Source organism: Terrapene carolina, unplaced genomic scaffold (assembly GCF_002925995.2).
Source record: "Terrapene carolina triunguis isolate 2854851 unplaced genomic scaffold, T_m_triunguis-2.0 Scaffold180, whole genome shotgun sequence".
In the NCBI taxonomy this organism is placed as follows: domain Eukaryota; kingdom Metazoa; phylum Chordata; order Testudines; family Emydidae; genus Terrapene; species Terrapene triunguis.
Window position 1 is genome coordinate 7,216,109 of NW_020664531.1, and position 24,973 is coordinate 7,241,081.

Sequence of the window (24,973 nt, forward strand, 5' to 3'; positions counted from 1 at the left end):
ATCAACTTTATAAGTGCTATGTGTATCTTTAGGAGCTAGGGATTGCATGCTAGCTCCATTGAAGGAGGTTAGAGCGCCCTCCAGGAAGTAGAATTAGTGGTGGTGGGTAATTGCTGCAGACCCTGTGATAGGTAAACAACTCCAAAGAAGTACCACCCATGTCCAGAACACAGAGGGGTCACAGGTAGAGGTACCCTGAAACTGTGATGGGCCACTTGGGAACTAGCCATTGGGCATTCCAGGACTAGCTTTGAAGAAGCCTTCATCTGTTTGTGTGTCAGGCGGAGGCAGGCCAAGGCACAGGGTTGAATTTTGAGCCAAGGGAAAGAATCACAAATGCATCGGTAATGAGCCAGTCATCAGTGGGAGTCAGATTTACACTGAAGCTCTGCAGAAAGACAGACTTCGGGGGAAATTAGAGGTGGGTGAATGCTGCCGAGACTTACTGGTGAGAGGGCTTGGAGCACAGGTGGCCCCTTGAGCCAAAGTGAGTGGGAGGTCAAGTCTGCTACAAACTTGTTGCAGCCAGTTAAGCCATCCCAGCAGGGGCTGCTCTCAGTACCAGGAATCAGCTGTCACACTGCAGCAAGGATCCAGGCGACTAGTAAGTACAGCAAAAGGAGTCTACTCTTCAGTCATATCAGCAGTATGTAGCACTGGTGCTGAATGTAGCAACAGATCAGACTTAGGCATACACATGGACCATGCATGGTCTGGATTGTTTGTTCCTTGCCCCATTTCAAATACAAAAGAAAAACCACATGAGCGTCTATGCACTGCAAATCACTCACACCATAAAGCAGCAACTGTGAATTCCACTAGTTACCTGCCTCCTCAATCCTTCTCTGTCTCCACAAAAAACACCACCTACCTCCTTCCTCTGTCCAAGAGATCAGTCCAGACTTGTAGGTAGACTGTTACAGAGATGTAGCAGGCACATCTGGTTGTATTGCAGGCAATGACTCCTTAGGACAGTGGTGGGCAACTTGTGGCCCGTCAGGGTAATCCGCTGGCGGGCCACCGGACCGTTTGTTTACATTTGCACGGCCGCCCGCAGCTCCCAGTGACCGTGTTTTGCCATTCCCAGCCAATGGGAGCTGCGGGAAGTGGCATGGGCGCAGCCGAGAGCTGCAGGTGGCCGTACAAATGTAAACAAATGGTCTGGCGGCCTGCCAGTGGATTACCCTGAGGGGCTGCATGCGGCCCGCGAGCTGCAGGTTACTCACAACTGCCTTAGGATGCTGACATCCCTCTAAATCAGTGGTTCTCAAAGCCGGTCCACAGCTTGTTCAGGGAAAACCCTTGGCGGGCCGGCCCACTTTGTTTACCTGCCGCGTCCACAGGTTCGGCTGATTGCGGCTCCCACTGGCCGCGGTTCGCCACTCCAGGCCAATGGGGGCTGTGGGAAGCGGCGCAGGATGTGCTGGCCTTCTGGGAGTCCATTAAGCCATCTGACCGGCATCTGTCTCATTTATTCTCTTCTCCTCCCCAGCAGAAGTGTGTCCAATATCTTTTGCAATTTTTATATACACACAGCTATGTTTATAGTAAAAGGTAAGATCAAATAAATGCACCTTGCCTATGGAGTGGAAGGTGGTGAGGCTTGCGATGGCCCTTAATTCCCAGGGGAGTTTATTTCAGAGTGTTTACCCTGATCCCCCAAGAAGCTCTCTCTGATATTCCCACGTTGCTGCCTCATCTAAAGAAACCCCAAGTGCTTTGAGCTGAACTTGTGTTTATGCCTGCCTATGACATGTTGAAGAGACATTCATGTTACAGCATCTTCACTCACCTACTTGCTCAGTTACTGAGTGGAGTGAACAGCACTGTGTAGGAGCTTCTACAATTTCCCTGCCCACGACACTAGAGGCCAGCTTTCCGTATATTTTCACTTTAATCCAATATATAATCAACACAAAAATATAATATCCTTGGGAATCAAGTTCTTACAATAATTCTATAAATATATATAATATAAAATATATAACAACTTATTTAAATATTATAGACCAAGAGCCCATCGATGCACAAAATCCCCACTCTTTATGCTTGTTTCACTGTTTGTAGACAAGGCCTCAGATGGCAGAACTGCTGAGCTGTAGAAGAGTATTCATGCAAGTGCTGGAATGAAGTACTGAAGGGAAACCTCCTCATGAAGCAAAATGAAGTGAACAATCCTTTTGCTCACAATATCTGTAAAAGAGACATCATAAAGCCAATTGGAAGGCTGGCACAAATATGTAACACAGTGGAACTTCTATATAGGAGAGGCAGAAGCTCTGTCATCTTCAGAGGAAAAGCCCGCTTCAGCATAATGCAGCAGTGATCCAGGATCCTCCTCTCAGCAGGGTCTAAACTTGTATTGAATGTGATACAAAATCCTACGCGCCATTTCTATCTGCCTGTGGCTGTAATACACATTTAGGTCTCAACATACAAGAGCAGTGACTGTGTACATTGATAGCATACATCATACACTTAAATAGATTTAGAAAACCAGCCTTGAACACACTGGAAAACCACTTGAGAAAAGAAAGGGTAGCCAGGATACCTAGGTTATTTTCCAGAGATTTGAGAATTTTGCAATGGGGCAGGATTGGACTTTCCAATGGCACACCATCTGCATCACTTTGACAGCTCAAATTTACGTGACTAAATTTTCAGAAATGACTAGTGATTTTGGATGCCAATTTCAGACACTTGAAAAAGATCTGATATTGCAGAAGCTGGACTCTCAGCACTTTCTGAAAATTAGGCCCTTCTAAGAGGTCTCCAGCTGGCCATCTAAAAGCTGAAAATGGCAGTCTGAATAAATTTCTCTTGAAGTCAGAGCCATTGAACTTACTGCACAAGGCTTTCGTGGGATTTACTTGTTGCCCAGCAAGTAGCTGCAGGAGCTTCCGAATGTCTATGCGTGCCTCAGCCATGCTTTCCGGATCTCTGTCTTGAGTAGAATTTTGCGAACCATCCTCTGATACTAAAATGATATAAAAGAGGATTTTGTATCAAAAGTACACTCACAAGATGAGAATCAGCTCTAGTTAGTATGTACTAGTTTATATGTAAATGGGTTATGATTTTAAATCCCTTTTCTCTTACAAAATTAATAACTGCAATCTTTTCACTACTTTATTAAAACTCAAATGCTCCAAAAACTAAAACTGTAAAAAAAAAAAAAAAAATTGCCAACATCTATTTTATTTGAATTTAAAATGTGTTGACTACATGTTAATTGTTAAAACATTCTGAAGAGTGAATTTCCCCAGGTATTAACAAGATCAGCCCTTAGAGTTATGTTTATCAGTACCAAAACCAACGCAGTAAGATAAAACAGACATCTGGATGGGGCAAAGCAGGAGACTTACCCCATGGAGGATTTCCAAGACCTTTAAAATGGGTTGTAACCGACACTAAATCGGTTTCTATTTTCAAGTTCATTTCTCCGTTTAAATTTGCTTCAAGCACCTACAATGCAAGTAAGTCATTTGTCAATCACATTTTCACTCTGAAAATAATTAAATTAAATGTAAATGTACAACTCGTAGCGTTTGCATCAGCCTACCTCAAAAGCACCAAGACCAATATGAGCACATCACACTGATAATACTACACTCTCCACAAACTCTCTCCTTGCTTCTGAAATGAGTTCAAACCCCTAGTCGGCAAGGCAAGGTCTAAAACCTTGCAGCTATTTCGCAGTGTCTCACTCTCTGCAACAGCTGTGCTCCAAAGGGACAATGCAGCAGGAGATAAATAATGTAAAACTGAACTCCTTAGCAGGGGTGGTCAGACATAACTCAAACCTGACTATAGTCTGATAAAATACAAGGGGTAAACTTTTCAAACGGTGCCTACATGATTTAGGAGCTTAAATCTAATTTTCAAAAGTGACTTATGCACTGAAGAGCCTAAATCCAATAGACTTTCAGTGAGGCATAATCTAAGTTCCTAAGTCCCATTTTCAAAAATGGAATTTAAGTGTTTTTGAAAAATTTAGTCTAGATTTGGGTTTTCTTAAGGTTTCACCCAATACCTATCTTTACCAAGACTAACATCTGATGGGGATTAGAGAGGAGAAGAGAAAGAAAAGCGGGGTGGGGTGCGGTGGGGTGGGAGGAGCTGGCATTGTGTAGTAGCAGAAAAATTCATTCACTCTCCAATATTTTTAGAGGTCACAACTGTTGTGTTTGGTTCCTAGATACCACCTTAGAAAAATGAAAGGGAAAGGTGGCTGCAAGTCAGTAGTGAATGAAATGATCCCTATCTCGTGCATGCAAGGACTGATTCGTCACCATTTAAGCAGATGGAGTGTTGCCATTTACTCTAATGTGGGAAATATCAGGACCAGTTTTCAATATAATGTGAGACCCTTTGGGATAAAAGGTGATGGACGACTGTAACTTTACAGAGCTTCTGAAAAATTTATGTCATTGCATGGATCCTTCTCACAATGCTGATCACACTTTTACAGACAAAAAAAAAGATAACCCTGCCCAAGAGAGTTGTAAAGAGGATAATTCTAGATATGTTTATCCTTTTGAAAGTGAAAGACTACATGAGAAAATTTTCAGCAACGATGAGTTTTGTGCCTAGATATCATCTGAATGACTGAAGTGATGAGCTCCTACCACTGTAATCAAAATAATTCTTGTTATCCCATAGAACTAAAAATTTTCTGTAACGCAAACTCTGCTAATAATACTGTTTCTAATGTTACGCAATTCTAGAGCACTTTCCCTCCAAGGATTTCAAAGTACTTTAAAAACAAGCAATACTTAAGGCACACAACATTCCTGAGTGGAAAGTAATGGACATACAAGGATCATTTCATCCAACACTGATATGCTGCTATTCCTAGTATGGAATGTGACAGACCTTTAACAGCGCTCAGCAATGCTAGCCAACCATTTCGGTTAAGAAATGAAGATTGCAATTTATAGCTGAAATGCTAATAAGAGAACTTAGACAGGTTGAAAGGTAAATCCTAGGCCCCCAATTCTGGAAACACAGACATATGTTTAGCTTTGTGCCAATGAATATTCCCATTGAAATCAATGAGACTACATACATTCATACATTTAAGCATATGCATCAGGATTTGCAGGATGAGGGGCTCTGGTTGTAATTTGATCAATAAAACAGCATTAACCTGTTTTCTCTTACAACCCAAGTAGGAACTCAATTTTACATCTCAGCTGAAAGACAGTATCTGTGGCATCACATTTCTCTCTAACATCACACTGAAGCAATGATTCAGTACTGATTCAGAAGGAAAAGTACTACCTACCGTGAAGCGCACAGTGTACATTTAGGCCCTGTAAAATAACAATAACACTGAATCCCATCACTTTCTGCAGCACTTGGATGTTCTTTGAGGGTTTCCCACAGAAGTACTAACCTGGCCCAAGCATGCTTAGCTTGCAAGATCTAACAAGGGATCACTACACAAAGTGAGAAGGAAATATTCTATGTAAGGGATGCAATTGGTCCCTTTTTCAAGGCATTAGGAGAGATATAACTTAACTTACAATGCAATTGCTGAGATTTTTCATTCTTTCCACAACACTCTTCATGGTCTTCAGCACTGGTAAGTAAATACTGACCTACAAAAATCACATCAACTGCATTTAAAAATAAAATACACAGCACTGTGATATAATATTTCACAAAGTGAAATAGATGGGATGGGATACTTCTGTATTTATCGAATGAATATTCAGCAAGGGGTGCACAACAGAATTGAAATAAATCACTGAACTACCAAGGAACAGAACACTTCCCTTACCAGATCACATCATTGGTTCATTCAGACCAGCATGCTGCCCTCCCAGCAGTTCACAACACTTGAGAAGGAGCAATTATTATATACTCTTTTCCCCTTATGTTCCTAATCTGTGTTATGTGTCAACAGCAGAAGGTCTAGCCCAAACAACTTTCCAAAATATGTATCAGAGTTTCTGTTCCTCAGTGATAAGCATTCCTATGAACTCAGGAGGGGAGGGCTTTGTTATAACAAGAAACATCTAGAGATGAAGGGGAAAAAAATTCTGCGCCTATTAAACTCAAAGTAACTTAATTATTCAGTGGAGTTACTGTGGCGTTACATTGGTGAAACAGAACACAATTCATCCCAGTTATTTACAAGCCACATGAATTCAAAACTCCATTAGTTTCCTCTTGTTTATGAAAGGTTTTGTAAATCTAGTGTAGTAGACATGGTGAGCAGATAGACACAAACTACATACAAAATGTATTCTCTTTAGAGCAGAGGTCTTTTTCGTACATAGCTGTAGAGCTCATGACAAAAGAATCTGTACCTTATAAGAATACAATCATACAAAATAATATACCTGGGCTGCTTACTGAAGAGTAAAAAACGCAAATAATCTGATGATAGCTCTGCCAAAAGTTATGTGGTCTCTTGTATCCAGAAAAAGAAACATCTATAATGATATCTGTGATCTACACACCTCATAATGACAATAATTGGGCTACCTTTTCAAGCGGGGGAAAAAAGAATATTAAACTTTAAAATATATATAACAACAAACGCAGTTTATAGTGTTTCACCCCAATCCTGTGCATTCAATAGAGACTTAAAAAAAAAGGTTGCTTACATCGAAGTCTGGTACACTGGGCTCTCGGAAATCATTCCACAGTCTTCTGGGAATAACTCCCACTGGAATGTCATGTGTCACAATGCGACTACTGCTTGATAACGAGGGCTTGAGAGAGAAAAATAAAAGTTCTTGTGGTTAAGGAGCAGGATTAATAGTCAGGGAGACCAGGTTTCTAATCCTGTCTCTACCAGGTATTTGTGATGTGCCCTGGACAAAACACTTAAGATTTCTGTGCCAGAAAATGGGCATAATTATACTTCCCTTCCTCAAAGGGATTTTGCAAGGCTAAATTAATTAATGTTTGTAAAACAACTTAGGATCTGTTAGTGAATGGTGTTACAGCAATATAATGTAATATTAAAATCCTCAATGGGGCAGATCTAAATTCAAAGAAAACAAAACTAAAAAAGCCACAGTTTTGCCCTTTTACCTTACGTAACCTACTGATTTCAATAGGAATGCAAGAGGTATATATCAGGGTAAAACCTGGCCCAGTGGATGGAAAGAAGAATGGAAGCATTTGCCATTGCCTTGTTGTAACTCATTCTGTAATATTTTATTCTCCCTTTCCCTACCTGGCTAGTATCATCCACATTCTACTAGGTGCTTTCCAAGCATAAAAGAAGGCATGCCCCTATCAGTATAGTTAAATTAGATTCTTTTCCCAGCAGCATTTCAGACTATTCCAGGAAAGGAGATATAGGAATTTAAAATCAGCTATTAGATTTAGGGAACAGCACAATATTTACTACATTGTTCCCGTGGGCACTTAAAAAGCATTTCTGCTCTTACCAGTTCCACAGCTACTGTGAGACAGGGGCAGTGCTTGTTAGTCAATTTGATTTTCACCGTCTTGGCATTCTGTGCTGTTTTTAAAGCTCTTGATAGGTTTTCTGGTGTCAGCTCCAAATAAATTTCATTGTGTTCTGCTGCTACTCCTTCCATCTGGAATTCATCAAAGAAGTTCCCCTTTAAAAAAAAAAAACAAAAACAGAGGGGAGAAATGATAGGAAAAATTGTTTAAATTTAAAATACAGCAAGTCACAGTAAGCAGAATTAAAGTATTGTACCATATATTCAGAACTGACTGTCTACAGGTTGAAACTTCCCTCTGCTTTGTGTGTTCTGTATGTTACAAAACAGACTCTGCAGGCATAAAGGTCCAGCTGTGTGGACCCCACGCAAATTCAGTGCTTAACGTATTAACTTCAGACTTTTACATGCCACCTCCCATTAATAAACAGAGAGGTTAAAACATTCTTATCACTTGTGCCACTACACACAAAATCTGAGCCAAAATATATGTGAAAGTCACCCTAGAAACAGAAAAGTTCAGCCATATGAAGACACATTCTCTATGGGGAAATTAAGAACATAAGGAGGGCCAGAGTGGGTCAGACTAATGGTCCATCTAGCTCAGTATCCTGTTTACCATCAGTGGCCAAGTTACAGATGCTTCAGTGAGAATAAACAGAACAGGGCAATTTATCTACTGATCCATCCCCTATCGTCCAGTCCCACCATCTGGCAGTCAGAGGTTTAGAGCCACTCAGAGCATGGGGGCTGTGTCCCTGATCATCTTGGCTAATAGCAATTGACAGATCTATCCTCCATGAACTCATCAAATTTGGTTTTGAACCCAGTTATGATTTAGGCCTTCACAACATCCCATGGCAATGAGTTTCACAGGTTGCTTGCACATTGTGTAAGTTGAACAGTCTCGGTCTATTTAATCTCTCCTCATATAGAAGCTGTTCCATATTCCTAATCATTTCTGTTGCCCTTCTCTGTACCTTTTCCAATTCTAATAGATCTTTTTTGAGTTGGGGCGACCAGAACTGCACACAGTATTCAAGATGTGGGCATACAATGGACTTATATAGTGGTATTATGATATTTTCTGTCTTTATTATCTATCCCTTTCCTAATGGTTCCTCACATTGTTAGCTTTTTTGATTGCTGGTGAAATACATTCCTGCAAAAGTCTATACACCACTGAAGTCCCTCTTAAACCTTTAGAACAGCCACTTTAGTTTTAAAGACATTGAGAGATGTTTCATATACTGTTAATTATGCAGTATCAGCCTATTTCTCTGGCACGTACCTGACTTAACTCACACCACATGCTGACCCCTCCATTTGCCACTTTATCAGTAAGGATGAAGTAAAGTTTGTCCACTGTAAGGCGTAGAGTGCACGTCTTGGCTAGTTTGGCAATTGTATTGATCACACCTATGGGATAAAGTTTCAATAAATGACTTCCTAAAACTTCTAGCACAGGACAAAACAACTTTGCTTGCAAGGTTGTGGTTTGCAGTTCAGTTGGAAAGAACATTATTAAAATAAATAAATCAATGGGAACCCAAGACTTCGATATTTTGTTAAATTCTGTTGTTTTAGTTTATCCCCGCACCCATCATTATTTTGTTTGGAGAGACAAGGTGGGTAAGGTAGTATCTTTTGTTGGACCAACTTCTGTTGGTGAGCAAAACAATCTTTCAAGCCACACAAGAGCTCTGTGGTTCAAAAGCTTGTGTCTCTAACCCACAGAAGTCGGTCCAATAAAAGATATCACTTCTCCCACCTTGTCTCTCGAATATTGTGGGACTAAAAAGCTACAACTACGCTGCAAATAATTATTTTTTGTCTTGTCACCTATTTCCTATCCTGTCTGACATCTCAACTGTGAGAAATCTGTGGTAGGAGCTATCTTCTTTATTTTTTGTCTGTATTCTGCTCTGCAAGAGGACTACTTGTTTAGGGTTCATAGGTGCTACCATTACCACAAATAGTAAACAAACACATAAACAAACAAAAGTGGAAGATTACAGAGCACAATTGTTGGAACATAGGAACAAGCCACAGACTAATGGTCTTTTTTTTTTTAATTCTTGTTTTATTTATGTATCATTGTGCCTACATGTTACAGTGCAACATGCCCTGGAAATATCTCACATGGACAAATATTCTCAGATCTACCACTGAGCTGTTCTGGCAAGTTGTTGCAGGGCTCTGTGCCTCAGTTTCCCCATTTGTAAAATTAAGACAGTGACACCTTTCTTAGGTAATGGCTTTTGGGATACAACGTGCTATACAAGGGCCAGGTGTTATACTGCCCAGTAAACAGGGGTTGACATTTGTCTTCTAAACCAGCCAGTTTAGTCGCTTTGGATATAAAGCACTCTATGACCAGGACAGCAGCAGCCAGGAAGATGAGGCCCACGGTTCTTGTGCTTGCAAAGCAGCCCCGGGTTCCCCTCCTCACGCGTGTCACTCTATGGGGGGTGCATGGCTCCTTGCGGGACAGGGAGAGGCTAGGGGATCTGGCGGCACATATCACCGAGATTTTAAAACTCAGGGGGCATGAGGGTTTGTAATCTCCCTCCCACTCCGTCTCCCAGGCCCCGCCACAGCTCACTCTGCCCCTTTCCCCACAGACAGGCTCCCGTCCCGTCCCGTCCCGTCCCCTAGGGTCCCTCCCACCCCCGCTGCTGCAGACCCGCGGCCCCCCAGCCCAGCCCGCTCACGGGTGAAGTGGTTCAGGCAGGCGACGTCCACGATCTTGGCCCGAAACCGCATGGCGGCAGCCGCCCTGAATTTGGAAGCAAAATAAACCCGCCCCAGCTCAACCTCTCCGGGAAGCCCGGCCCCGGGCAACCCAGTTCCGCTTCCCCTTCTCTTCCCCTCCCACCTCTGCTGCCTCGTATAGCGTCAGCGTGCGCCTAACCCGGTGAGAGTGTAACAAAGGGCCTGATTCGGGTGTCAGTCCGGAGTTACTCCATTGGGGGTCAATGGGGCTGAGCTGGTGTAAAAGCAGTGCCAGCGCGAGCTTAGTATCAGCAGCATAGAGGGGGTGTTTCCGAGAGAGCAGATCACACACACAATGCACTACTGCATGTGCCTTGCTGCATAAAAGTGGTGATGATGTTACTTCTTTCCTTTAAACAAAATGAAGAGCTAAAGGAAATAGAGAAAAGTTGGTATCAAATATTAACAGAACAAAAAACTACACAGATAAAAAAGGTAGGAGTTGAGCAAAAAAAAACAAACAAAAAAAACAACCATAGTGTTAGAAATGGCTCAAAATATGAAAGAAGGGAAATAAGCATAAAACAATAAAATAAAAAGTGAAAATTGGTAACAGTTAAAAAAAATAGAGACTAGACCTGTGCTTGACTCTCCACTCTGTTACACCAATGTTACACTGATCGAAATCAAGGAGTTAGATTGATGTAAAACTAGTGTTGCCATGTGGGGAATCAGGCCTAAAGAAAGGTTAGGAAAAGAGAGTGAAAAGGAGCAGAGGAAAAGGGGGGGAAATGAACTGAGTATTTTTTAGGAACTAAAGCAGTAGTTCTCAAACTTTTTTTACTGGTGACCCCTTTCACATAGCAAGCCTCTGAGTGCGACACCAGCCCCCTCCCCCCCCCTTATAAATTAAAAAAAACACTTTTTTATATATTTAAGCCCATTATAAATGCTGGATGCAAAGCAGGGTTTGGGGTGGAGGCTAACAGCTCCCAACGCCCCATGTAATAACCACATGACCCCCTGAGGGGTCCTGACCCCCAGTCTGAGAACCCCTGAACTAAAGTTTGGCAAGGAGTTGTCTTAAGGGGCAGGGGAAGCAAAATGATTTAATGTGAACACTAGATGGGGCTGGTGAGCTCACAGTCAGTTACAGTCCGATGACAAGCATAGTATGCATACTAATAAAACCCCAGTATTATAATACAGAAGAGTTTATGTTGCTCTGACTCTTGGTACAAGGGGAACCCTATATGGAATCAGTGCTTAAAGCCACAGGATCCAAGCTTGCTGCTGTTGAAAATGCTGTTATTAGGTTTCAGAGTAGCAGCCGTGTTAGTCTGTATCTGCAAAAAGAACAGGAGTACTTGTGGCACCTTAGAGACTAACAAATTTATTAGAGCATAAGCTTTCGTGGGCTACAACCCACTTCTTCGGATGCATATAGGATGCTATATGCATCCGAAGAAGTGGGTTGTAGCCCACGAAAGCTTATGCTCTAATAAATTTGTTAGTCTCTAAGGTGCCACAAGTACTCCTGTTCTTTTTGCTGTTATTAGGTATTATTTGTAATCATAGCACCTACCTAGGAATCCTAGTCATGGACCAGGATCCCATTGTGCGAGGTGCTGTACAAACACAGAACAATAAGACAGTCCTTACTCCAATGAGCTTACTAGGGGTCCTGTACCCTCTCCCTCCCCATAACTATCTGGGCAGGTAGTTCAGAGTGTGAAGAGAGAGGGAGGAGAGAAAGAGGAAAAATCCTTTACCCTGTGCAGTTGGGAGGAGGAAGGGTAGAGGCTCCTCTCCTGGAAAGCAACAGTGGGTGTAGTGGATGGAATAAGGCTATCTTCCACCTGAGAGCAGCTGAGGGGGAAGCTAGAGGTGTTTGTAAGTAGAGTACATGTACCACTGCATGTCCTCCCAGCAACTAGGAGGGAATAGTCTAATGGGGCAAATACTCATTGGAATGGCAAGGCATGTTGGTGTCAGTCTGGCCTCCCAATAAAAGCAGTGGGTTTTTACATGATAAACCATCAACAATGACAACTGTGTGAATTTTCCAGTGGCAGGAATTGTGAGTAGCATAATTTAAGCAACTCACTTCATGTGAAAAATTCATGTATATGGCAGCTTTGCATCATATCTCAGAGAGGAGGCAGGGCCATGAGGCATTAATGCCCACTCTGACAGACACCATGTATACCCTTATCAGAAATGAAATGAGTTGCGTGCCTGTGTTTAAATTATTTGGGCAAAAACTTGTTAGAACATGCTGAGACAAACTCTGTTATAAACCAAAGCATCTCAGGCCAAATCCAGGCTCCAACCCTGAGGCCTCTCTGGAGTTTGCTCCCATGTAGCACTAATCAGATCCCAAGTAGCCCCCTCAGCAGCAGCCAGGGATCAGCTTGACTGCCACCAAATCCCTCTTCTGGGGGCAGACTCCATATCTCCCCCTACTGCATTACCATAAAAGATAGTGAATGATACCACTGAAATGGGGGTCATATAAGAACTGCAATAGATGTTCCTGATGGAGTTGTGTTCTCCCCATATGAGTGACAGTTAGAGGGACCATGAAGGAGCTGGGTACTCTGAAGAAACAAGCTAACTCACATGTCTTAAAATGGAACTGTCAGTCAGGGAGACAGGAACATCAAAGCCCAAGATTTCATCTAACCGCAAGGTCATTGGGCTGTTCTAAATTGGCGTATGGGTACAGGGCCTCACAGCGGCTTCATCAGGATTAATGAAGTGCGAAAGTGAGCTTCAAGTCTGCTTTCCACATACCCTGTAACTTGTGCTGCATGCAAGTCCTCTGACTGGATTTGATTTTCTCCTCATTCTTTGTTCTTACAGCTTCTTTTTTTAAAAGAATTTTGCATTTATATGTAGAATTATCTTGCAGTGCCATTGTCTCTTTTTTATGATTACTTTTGTGATTCTACTAATAATATTTTGATGATTGCTCTATGCATGTTAATTTAAGTTCTTTTTCAGGTTCTGTTCTATTTGGTTAATGCTTAGGTTGGTTTAGTATTATATTTCTGTGTGTTAATTATGAAAAATGAAAACAATTAAACAAGAGAAATGATAAATTTATTTTGTTTTGCTTTTATGTCAACTGTATTATTCACAACCCCATAGCTATTTTTAGTAAAACAAGCTAGAAGTAAATACTTCTCGGGACTAAGAGCTGCAAAACTGCAGGGATCAATAACTGAATCACAAGAGGGCCAGTTCCATGATGTGTTCAGTTTGCTCAACTCTTATGCACCATGCAGAAAGTGCTCTGCATTTTGCAGGATGGGGCCTACCATGATCTGGAAAACATTGCAGATGCTCTTTGTTTGCCATGGAAGCAAGTTTTCTAGCCACAGAATCAGGTTATTCAAAGATAGAAAAAAGTGCAAGCCACACATCCAGTCAAATTTGCAATACCTAACTTGACCATAAAACTACATTGTGCTAGTTTGGTTATTGGCTGAATTTTTGGGAGCTATCAGAGACTTTGGGAAACATTATACAGGAGTAATGCATATGGAAGATATTAATAAGTAACAAGATTGGTGCTGGTGCCTCCTGGATCTTGTTATTAAACTTACTGTCTGGTGTCACAGATAGTTAGCAACTAAGCTGCAATGCTGTTGTTATTAATATTGTTGGATGAATCCTATGAGGATAGAAAATGGCATGTCTCAGAGGTAGTGCATTAAATGTTCGAGAGATGAATGCCAGCTATCCTATTTGTACAAAACCAATTAATAAATCAAAAACTAAAGGGCAGAGAGAAGCTGAAGAGAGAAAGGGAGAGGGGTACATATACATCATAAAATAACTGTGTGACTTGATGGGATTTTAGTGGCAAACTGTCTTGTCTTGGTAAAAAGCTTGGGGAATATAATACATAAGCTTCTCTTCTCACCAACAGGAACATACAGGCCCAGATCCTCAACAGTATTTAGGCTCCTAACTTCCATTGAAATTATGTGAAAATGAGAGAGGAGATTGGAGATGCACCAGGAAAAAATAGCATTCCTCGAGCAGATCCTCAGCTGGTATAAGTTGTTAATGTGAAGTCAGTGGATCTAGGACAATTTACACTAGCTGAGAAACTGCCCCCATGAGTTTAAGGGGTAGGTGAAGATTGATCTTGGAGAGTTTCAATCACTGTCTATGAATTCAGGAGCCCCTAGCCAATACTGTGGGTCAACAGAGGATACGCAAAGAAGAGTGCCACATGGAACACAAGGGAAAGCTTTGATAGGAAATACAAAGAGCCCATCTCTAAGGGAAAAAAAAACCCACTACGTTTTTTCTGGTTAGTAACTTAGATTTGAAGAAAAATCCATCCAACATATTTCTATCTCATTAGAACCCCAGGTCTGGATTTCCAATTAGGCACAGTAGGCACATGCCTAGGGGCACCAGTGTTCTAGGGACACCATGGGTTAAAAGTTTCATTTTTTTTTAAAAAGAGAAAACACAAAGGTCAGCTGTAGGTGGGGGGAGGGGGGGAGAGAAGAGGGGGATGCAGAAAATGCTGTGCCTAGGGGCACATAAGGTTCAATCCTACCCTGTAGAAACCTCTTCACTCTGATCCAAAATTTCCTACCCTAGGCAATCTCGGAAATATTAGACAAATGCTATTTATTCACTATACATACTGTTTCTATAGAATAAAATACAGCAACATTTTGAAGACTAAAAACAATTTTGCCAAAAAATATTTTTCTTTGCATTTTTATTTTTGTCTGCTATGGACACCCTTTCACTTGGGTGATGAAGCAGAGTGGATCTTAAGAATTTCATTTTTAATTTGCTGGTGTTGTTGCCATTTTGAGTTCCTAAGGTATTGGGCTCTGTTCAAAGAACTCCTGGGTATGTTTTAGATCTCCGTGTACCCTGAATCGATAAATGCAGGTATATTCTGGGTGGCCCCAATTGTTCAGCACTTTCAGTTTCACATACCTCATGAATTCAGAAAGTTCATTCTGAAAGGAAAGAAATTAAAGCTATTATTTTTTACTTTATGTATCTCTCATTGTTGATCAACAATTAGCATCATGCAGGGGTGACTTGTTAACTATTTTACTCTTTGCTGCCATGTGAAATCATTGCTCACAAGATATGAAGATGCTTATACCTCTACTAACTGTACTTTAAGATAGTAATTATAGAGACATAGCCACAAAAAAGGCTAGCCTGCTTCAGTAAGCAAAGTAACTCTATGAAGTTCTCCTCACTTAGAGGTTGACTGCACCACATGTAGAAATCCCATTGATATCTATGTGAGGTCTGTGCACAGAATTTCTACATAGACAAGCATTTAAATAGAACAGATTTATTTTCAGTAATCTGCAACAAAAAGATTTCCTTACAATTATCAGTAATGTTTAATTTGATGGACCAATATTCTGACGGTATGTGATGTGTTTTCTTTTTATGCAGCCTAAGAGCAGATCACCCAAATTCATTGCAGGTAACACAGCAGATTAGACTCTAGCAATAGCGCTGCAGAAAAATGCTTCGTTTTAAAGCCACCATTAACAGAACTACAGACTAAGTTATAATCCTTTCCACCCAGGGCTATTTCTCCAGATCACTTCTGCTGGGAAGCACTTCCCCTCTTCCTTAATGTACCTTCAATTGGAATGTTTGAAATAAATCTCCTTCATAGTTATATATGAACTCTCCTAAGAAAGTTCCTTGCTCCTCATCTTCCTCCTTTAGGCCCTGCAGAAAAACACAGGCATGGAGAAAACAAAAGACAGTGGAAACCCAATTACAACAGGTTTAAATGTGTTTTCTCTTCATGCAGACAGTTAAAACAAAAAGCATAACATGATATCCCAGATGCACAGTGATGAGCTAAATCCATAAAATAAGGGTCCTTGTAGCACAAGTCCATTCCCAAAGCCAGGTTTGACCAGGCTGGTGGTGTCACAGGATATCCAAAAAACCCAAACATGGATGGTATACTCCTGAAATATCTAACTCTCATTCATAAACCAAGGATTTATTTCAAATACATCTCGGAAGTTACAAATATCAGGAGAAGCCTGATAGTTGTGGCCTACTGGTTACCACTTCATGTTTTGGTTAAGTTATAGTCACAATAGTCCCGTGAGATAGGTAAGCAAATACTATCCCCATTTATAGTTGGGGAAATTGTGAGAGGTTGAGTGAGTTAATGGCAAAGCCAGGATTAGAAATCAGGAGTTCCTAGTACCCAGCCCTGAGCAGAATCCCCTAAACCACATTACTTCTCTTGTAGGTAGCATGTAGACACAGCAGGTTGTGCAGGAATGGGAAAGTCTCATTTTTAAGAATAAATGGAACAAGAATTATGCTGATAGTTATATATATGAATGGCTCTCTTCCTTCCTACAATATGGAGTGAGTTGCAGGTGTGAAGGAAATATACAGAACTTGCTTTTTTCCTATATTTTCCCACATACTACTCCCCCCCCCTTCTTAGAAATCTTATATAAAAAGCTAAGAAAGATGCTTACATAGACAGCGAAGTCCTTAGGAGCACTGGAGATTTCTCCTGTAGGGGAGATTTTCTTGGGAATGTGCTCCATTGTAACCGCTCTTGGAATTATTTCCATAGCCAGTCTGATGACAGTTTCACCCTGACTTCCTGGGAAAGGCCAGCAGTCCCCAGGGTAATTATTGGGCTAAAACCAGAACACAAAACAATGATTATTGGTTTAGACAACCATGTGGCTAATGGTATTGCTGGTATAATTCCACTGAAATCAGTGGAATCCCTGAAACCAGGGATTCCTTTGGCACCTTAGAATCTATCTTGAAACACACCAATGATATTTAAATAATCACAAAGTTCATATGGTTTGAGTCTAATTAAAAATTAAATATAAAATGTATTGTTTAATTCTGAGGATAAATACTAGTTCCATGATGCAGTATTCAGATGGACTGTTTTGGCTGCACCACTCATAAAAGCTCTAGTACCATGGTCTGTCCTTTCCCCCCGCACTTATGAACCATGTTTATTCCAAGGTGCCAATTCTTAACTCTGTTGCTTTTATTTCTCTCTTTCCCTCACTTGTGGTGTGGTGCCAACCTGGGTTTGTCTGCAAAAATGCCGTTAAGTACAGTAGCATAGGCTGTCTTTCTATCTCCACCGATCCCTCCCTGAACTTTGGCCAGTATGGGGAGAAGAACAGGGAAAGCAGACATGGGGAATGGTAGTGGGAAAAGGAGACCCAAAAGGAAGAGAGGAAAGGGTAAAGGAAACTCTCAAGACTTCTTTTATTTTGATTTCTACCTGAAGAATAACTTCTGGAGACTTTACAAAAACCAGCATTGGAAATGATAACCAAAAGAATTTTCCTCTATTATGACGGTAGCTCCTGGTAGTTCTGGACTGAACAATGCTGGCACCTGAAATTAAAATATTCATACAGTAATGAGATAATATCTCACATATAGCACTACTTGGACCTGAAGAAAAGCTCTAAGTAAGCTCAAAAGCTTGTCTCTCTCACCAATAGAAGTTGGACCCACTTTGCCTCTCTAATATAGCAGGTATTCTTAACAATGTGTAATATACAGAGGATCTAATGACCAACACCAGGAGTTAAGCACCCAACACGTAACGTATAGACAACAAAGCCCCTGTAATACAATTATCATTTATATGAGTGACTCTTTCAAACTGGACATATATCATCGCATGTGACTCTCAGAAAAAAAAAATCATTATCAAACAACTCTTTTATGTGACCCAGTCAACATACACCAGCCATAATTCTTATAGCTCTCTCTTCCCTACATGCTTACTTCCATATACTCTTCTCAAATGGGCATGAAGAGATGTTGGCATAGCTTTCTCACCAGTAATACCATAAGAATGTCAGCTCTTACCATACTTTGACCTGAACAAGCACAGGTTTTGACTGATTTCTAGCAACAGTATTTGTCTCTCTTTCACTTATTCTGTCCTTCTCTATAGTAACAGGCCATGGTGGCTAATTAAAATATTCAAAATTGATAATTGGCAGTGGGTAATAAAACTGAAGATAGGAAGTGATGAATAAAAACAATATTAAAATAAGCATTCATTTTTATAAAAAGGCTTGGAACATTGTCAGACTATGTAAATGCATAATCTTCTTATACAGTGACCCTTGTCCTCTCTTTCACTTCCCTCCTATTGTAGGTGACATTCATTTGTACATCGTCTTAAACTAGATTGTAAGCTCTTTGGGGGCAGGGACTGTGTCTTCTTATATGTTTTTTTACAGTGCATAACACCGTGAAGACCCAGATTCTAATTGGGAATAATAATAATAATAATACCTGCTGATTTTAGGGCATAATCAGGCATCTGGACTTGGTCTTCATCCAACTTTTCAAGTATTTTATTCAGCATCCTTTTAACAGTCTGTGAAGGAATATAAAAGGTAAGAACTGTTAGAGGGGAAAGGAGTTTGCAAGTAGTACACACACCAGTTCACCTACAATCCGAAGTATGTGTAAAACAATCATGAAGTAACCATTATGTTAGACTAAGGTCTGGTCTACACTTAAAATTGAGGTTGACATAGCCACGGCAGTGACAGGTATAAAAAAATCCCTAACTCCCCCAGTGCAGATGTTGCTAGTGCTCTAAAAATAAAGTGTAGTTGTGGTGGCACAAGGAGATGGATGGGTATGTACTTGCGACAGCTAAAATGCTAGGTATGTACTTTGGGTGGCTAGCCCCTCCTGCTGCTCGCCCCACTGTGGCTATACTCTATATTTAACTCACTAGCTTGATCACAGCTAGTACAGGCATGTCTTCTTGCACTGGAAATTACACCCCCAGCTCAAATTGTAGACATACCCTAACAGGCTGGGTGTGGAGCCCTGGTATCAAGTGCATGTATTATCTCTTGAATTAGAGACCACTTGTTAGAGGTTCTGAAAACCACCTGGAATCTCAACCAAAGTGTCAGAAAACTATTGTGTTCACCTTGTTCTATAATTTTGGCAATGGCCACCTTTGTAGGAGAGTGTGTGTAGCCCTCCTTCTAGGCAGTTGTTATACTATGTCAGAATAGTGGTAACTACCTATATAATGACCCTTAGTATCATTATTAAATGACCCCTTATATATGTGCAATTTAATCACTACCTACCAAGTAGTTCATAAAAGTGAGTGATCACATTAATTGGTTAAGTTCCTATAACTTCCAAGAAATAGAACAAAACTCAAAAGAGCAAAGATGTTTGATATACTCTGTCCTCAAGAACACTGAGCGCATACTGCCAACAAGATTCCCCTTGGGAAACCCTTACCACACTAGTCACTTCTACCTCAAAGACCAGCTGTTGCAGATGAAGAGACAGATTCTCTAGACAATATTACTTGTGTGGAGGATCCCCTGCACAGACCTGTGGGACAGACTGTGGAAGGCTAGGAGGACATATCATAATATCCTCTGCAAGCCCTGTGAAATAGAGTTTCTCTGGGGAGAGGCTGGGGGAAGCCTTGGCAGCAGCCAGGTCTCCCATGGGCGACACTGACAGGGAGCAAAGAGAGCCCAAGGGTACCAGAAGTGACTCAGGAGACTGGGTTGCAGGTTCTCCTTATGAATTTTCCACCAGATCATTCTCTTGGTGTAAAGGTGAAAAATCAATACTGTAGCTTAGACTATTGTTCCTTCAAATGTCTAATGTAGTGTACTGTACATCTTGTTCAGGAGGTGATGGCATTCTATTGATGGTTAGGGTGACAGAAATTCCTACCTATGTTATCCCACCCTTCCAGCTACCCCGCAAAAAAAGTCTCCAAAGAGAAATTTTTTATTGTGGGTGAACATTTGTTCCTGGATTCCCAAGACTGTTACACTACATATGTCAGTGAAGTATAAAAAAAAAGTGTGATAAGGAACTATGGTAGATACAAAGAAAGCTAGAAATCTCTACTTACAAAATCCTGCAATGTCCTTACCCATGTTGTAACACCTTTGATCTCACTCCCTTTCAGGGCTTCACTGATAGCACGCTGGGTGATCTCCTTTGTACCTTGTCTCAGAGCATGAAGCTCTGTCTGTAGCTTATCTACCTGCTCTTTAAGAGATTGGATTTCTTTCAAAACATGGTTTGCCTGCCTAGAAAAAGTGGAAAAGAGTGACAGAAAGCACTATTTTCCTGGCCTGTCTGGCTTGCGGTATGTCATGAGAATGAGAGACAGGCAACAGACACCTCTTTTTATACCTCTAAAAAAATCTGCTCCGGATGATCAATTTGTAAGTGAGAGGAAAAGTAGACTTTGATACTAGTTCTAATACCTTCAGATGGAGAAGCCACCTCGCTGCCCTATGGGCAAAATTTTCAAAAATATATCTAAGCAATTTAGGAGCCTCAGTCCAATAGACTTTCAATAGAACTTAGGTACTTTCAAAATTTTTTACCCTGCTTCCTGAGTAATACGGAGGTGAGTGGAAGCATATCTGCAACCATACTAAAAAATGTGTAAGGGTGGGTCTGAAGTACTAAGATTTTGTTTGATGTAGGAAAAAAAATAAAATATGGACAAAAGGATAAGGATCCTGCCTGGAAAATACTGGCATAGAAGATGCAATAACCTGCATTTTCAAAGATTGCAGGGCATTTCAAAACAAGAAAGAACATATGCTTGAAAAAGTAAACCGGTTTTATCTGGAATGCAGACCAAGCCAGCAGCAGGTTACATTTGATTAAAAACTACTCACACAAATGGCACACTAGGCCACAAAAGAATATGCTCAGTTCCGATCCCTCAGTTGCCATCTCTGACACAGACCACAAACAGATATAAAACAAGGAAAAATACACATTAAAAAGTGCAGTCACCACTGCAACAACTTCTAAAACATATTTTACTGGACAAAAAATGTCCCTGTTTCCTTACACATAGGAGCAGTGGGTTCCCATGCCCCCTCCTACCTGAACTGCAAAGCCCCCATCACTTCTTTGGCCTACACAGTTCTGTACACAGGGCTGGCTCTGGCTTTTTGGCTGCCCCAGGCAAAAACCAAAAAAAAAACCAAAAAAAAAAAACCCCACCCGCGGCGCGGCCGGAGCGCAGGTGGACCGGCTAGCGGGGGGGAGAGAGAAGGGGGACGGCCAGGGCTACTGTGGGGCTCTGCCACGCGGCCCCTCCCACCGTGCTGCGCCGCCTGCCGGGAGGGCTCCGCTCCGGTCGGCGGGGACGGAAGGACGAGGACTGCCCTGCCGGGCTTGCTGCAGGGCGCTCCCGTCCTCCACGCCGCCGCCCCCTACAGGGCAGCCGGAGCGGAACAAAAAGAAAAAAAGCGGCCGTGCCGCCCTAGGATTGGGTGGAATGCCGCCTCGTTCGGTCTGCTGCCCCAAGCACCAGCTTGCTCGGCTGGTGCCTGGAGCCGGCCCTGTCTGTACAGTACCCTAATATCTCCTATATAATTCAACATTCATGTTTTCTTTCTAGCATCTTGACATCAACTTTTCAATCAAAAACTGCTGCTTGATAGGGCTCCCTTGTTTTTGTTCTTCCTTCTCTTTCCATTCTTCATTCATACGCTAAAGTGGACTGTAAAAGGTATCTGCTACACCTGTTTTGGTAATTTCTATTCCTTCCCTCTGATCTTCCTGTATTCCACTTTAAATATCTTTTTTCTGTTAAACATTTTTCTCCTTCATTCCTCATGTCCACCACTTCCCCGCCTCACTCTCTCTCCCCAATAATGAGTGTCTTACCCTAAATGTTCTAGTTTCTCATTTTGCCCACAGCTGCTCTTTCCCCCACTCCATACTCCTGTATTCTCCCCTTAATGACTTGGATGATTATTCTCTCATGAGTCCTCTTATTCCTCTGATCTTGGCTAACCATGCAGGGCTTCTTCACATGCAGCTCCTACGCCACCAGGCTAGGGAAGAAGCAGGGTTGGGAAGAAGCAAAGGTTTCCTCCACCTACAGTGGGAACTGTGTACAGAGGAGTGTCTATTCCACCTTACAGGAAGGCAGAACAATCAGAAGTTTCTATTTCTATTCATTTCAGAATATGGAGGGAATCAGCAAAAGAATTTCTCCATCCCTCCACCACAAGGAAGACAAAGCTGAGCAGCAGGAAAATAATAATCTTTTCCGCTACTCCTCAAACACCCAGGGAAGATGGAAGTGCAAGCAGTTTTTCCTTCTTACCTAGTCGTGTACACGACGAGCAACTTATATGCCTGTAAGACAGAGAAGAAAAACTGCCAGCTCCAACATCTTCCCTTCCTCTGCATTTTAAGGGAGGGGGAGAAAAAAATCCCTACAGATACTTTTGGGGTTGGGAACAACATCAATGTGTATAAAGTTTATGGGAGACCCAACTCCTCCATTTGTGCAGTTGTTGTGCTCAGGGTTTGAATTCCTTTACAGCAATGAGTCAAGTAGTCATCCAGAAATCCACCTTACCTTAGAGACTCCAGATCCATTCCATATCTCTCTGATTCATCCTAGAGGGAAATATTAATAAAACATTCATTCCAAACACTAACATCGCCAATACAGAGCCTCCTGCAGAGAAAGGCAATCACTCTCTACAGGAATGTGAGATGGTAGACACTCAGAGACATAATGCCTACATACAACAAGTGTTTAACACTAACATACAACAGTAACTGGCACCCTATAAATACCCAGGAGAGAAAGACAATTAAATAGATCATAAGATTAATGCTGGACAATTCCTTATTCATGAAGCAGATATCACAGTCTCCCATCATTCATTTGATTTATTTATTCTAAGATGGTAAATATAATTTATTAAAAACAAAACACCACCATAAGAACCAATCATCATATAGGTAAATATATACACAAAATGTGTACTGAATTTTCAACTTTTCTGTATCTGTAAATGTCTCTGAGCTTATTCCATAAAGGCTGCAATTTTGCAGCTAGCAGACAGGAAGTAAAAGACATCTGAATAAAAAGTAACATCTTTTCCTGTGGAGGGAGCACGGAAACTCGAATATTGCTGTTATGTTATAACAAACATTTACCTAATTCAAACTTATCTGATTGCAAGCATTATCCAGAATTTTACACATTTTTTAAAGCAATTATTATTAATAAGAAAAGTAAAGAATTTACATGACAGGCTCCTGGATATTGGTTAAGACACTTCAAGAAGCATACCATCTAGTTTGCTAACACAGAAAATTAATTGATACATCAAGGATACACCTATTTTCATATAGTTTTATGTCAACCTCCTAGCTACCCATTCTACCAAAACCTCCTATCCTCAAAGTACGTCTTCCAAACTCTTAATCCAATAACTTCTTCCCCTCTCTAACCAGCTTTTACAGTTCTGAAAAAGGGTCAAATGAATAGCAGCCAGCCAACTGGAGGTCAGAACCTTCCCTAAAACTTCTCCATTACTAGCTCCATTTTAGGTTTTTCCTCTTTTCTTTTCCAGTTGTTTTCTGGGGCCACCGTAACTGAGGATTTCCTCTCTGTTATCAATACAACATTATTTCACTGTCTACTGACACAAGTAGATATATTCTCTATGAGGAAAGGTTGGAATACTAGTGGCCACACTCTTGTTACTCTCTATGATAAAGTGTGTTCCTATTCCAGTTTCTCTTTTTGATACAAGTCTTAGGCCTTGGCTACACTTGCAAGTTAGAGCACATTAAATCAGTCCCAGGCACCCTAACTCCTGAGGTGTCCACACTGGCAAGGCACTTAGAGCGGCTGGAGCGCTCCTGGTAATCCACCTCCATGAGAAGCATAGAGCTTGCTGCGCCCTGGCTGGAGCTCTGGGGTGTCAGTGTGGACGATGTATTGCATTACAGCGCTGTGATTGGCCTCCGGAAACGTTCCATAATCCCCTGAAGTCAAGTGGCCACTCTGGTCATTGTTTTGAACTGGGCTGCAGGCATGCGGATATTCCCTTTCAAAGCTCCATTTCTGACAGTCAGCATGCTTATCTGCTCTGGGACACAAAGCAAACCATTACTGTGGAATGCTCCTGCTGCAGAGGCAGGCATTTGTGAGTGTGAGAAAGAGAGAGGCTGGGGGTAGGGGCTGATGTCAGGTTTCCCCCTGCCACTGTCTGAACTTACAAGATAGCATGCTGACACGCTCTGCCCCCCATGCTTTGCAAACCCTTTCCAAAGCATGCTGCAGCCACTATGCTAATGTGGACATGCTCCACTAGGGTTACCATTCGTCCGGATTCTCCCGGACATGTCCGGCTTTTCTGAGTTAAAAATAGTGTCCGTGGGGGATTTGTAAATGTCCGGATTTCCCCCCCCATGCAGAGTGCACGCGGCTGACGGGGCAGCCGGCCGGATCGTGCCACTCGCACCGGGCTCCGGCAGCCAGAGCCCCTCCTCCGCTTCCCCCTCCTCTCCCCTGCTGCTTGAGATCACTCCCCTCCTCCCCCTCCCCGCATTCGCAGATCGCCAGACGTTCGCAACGGGCCTCCGGCAGTCTGGAGCTCCTCCCCCTGCTCCGCCCGCCCGCCGCCCAGTGCGCTGCTCTGCGGGGGCGGGGACCGGGCTGTGCACTCCGCTGGGGAGAGCGGCAGCGTGTCAGGCTCCGCGTGGAGCCCAACATGCTGTTCTGAGCAGCACAGTAAGGGGACCAGGGGGTCGGAGAAGGGGCAGCGGTGTTCTGGAGGGAGCAGTCAAGAGACAGGGAGCAGGGGGAGGGTTGGATGGGTCAGGAGTTCTGGGGGGGCTGTCTGGGGGTGGGGGTGTGGATAAGGTTTTGGGCAGTCAGGGTACAGGTAGGGGGTAGGGTCTCAGGAGGGGGCAGTCAGGGGACAAGGAACAGGGAGGCT

At 42.1% G+C, this 24,973-nt stretch overlaps 2 protein-coding genes across 2 annotated transcripts in view; both read right to left on the reverse strand.

The window, feature by feature from the left end:
• Positions 1-1,897: 1,897 nt before the first annotated feature.
• LOC112117082 (checkpoint protein HUS1) lies at positions 1,898-10,267 on the reverse strand. The gene is made up of 8 exons (XM_024214944.2): positions 10,148-10,267; positions 8,725-8,852; positions 7,413-7,589; positions 6,618-6,725; positions 5,529-5,603; positions 3,366-3,465; positions 2,846-2,977; positions 1,898-2,193 (listed from the first exon to the last, which is right to left on the reverse strand). The coding sequence occupies exons 1-8, from the start codon at positions 10,197-10,199 to the stop codon at positions 2,111-2,113; spliced, it is 855 nt and encodes a 284-aa protein (XP_024070712.1). The 5' UTR covers positions 10,200-10,267; the 3' UTR covers positions 1,898-2,110.
• A 4,734-nt stretch (positions 10,268-15,001) lies between these two features.
• LOC113407013 (SUN domain-containing protein 3-like) overlaps positions 15,002-24,973 on the reverse strand; it is a 19,544-nt gene continuing 9,572 nt past the window's right edge. Inside the window, exons 6-12 of the mRNA XM_026654071.1 lie at positions 22,591-22,631; positions 20,122-20,281; positions 18,486-18,570; positions 17,452-17,567; positions 16,670-16,837; positions 15,798-15,890; positions 15,002-15,148 (exon numbers count right to left, since the gene is read on the reverse strand). Coding sequence (XP_026509856.1) covers positions 15,002-15,148; positions 15,798-15,890; positions 16,670-16,837; positions 17,452-17,567; positions 18,486-18,570; positions 20,122-20,281; positions 22,591-22,631 — 810 coding nt within the window. The remainder of the gene's footprint in view (positions 15,149-15,797; positions 15,891-16,669; positions 16,838-17,451; positions 17,568-18,485; positions 18,571-20,121; positions 20,282-22,590; positions 22,632-24,973) is intronic.

What these genes read in the sequence shown, in the direction of transcription:
- LOC112117082 (XM_024214944.2), bottom strand. Translation starts at nt 10,199, where the DNA reads ATGCGGTTTCGGGCCAAGATCGTGGACGTCGCCTGCCTGAACCACTTC. An exon ending in CCAGTGTACCAGACTTCGAT is followed by an intron (nt 5,604 to 6,617) that starts GTAAGCAACCTT and finishes TGATTTTTGTAG; the next exon opens with GTCAGTATTTACTTACCAGT. An exon ending in TCTTGGAAATCCTCCATGGG is followed by an intron (nt 2,978 to 3,365) that starts GTAAGTCTCCTG and finishes ATATCATTTTAG; the next exon opens with TATCAGAGGATGGTTCGCAA.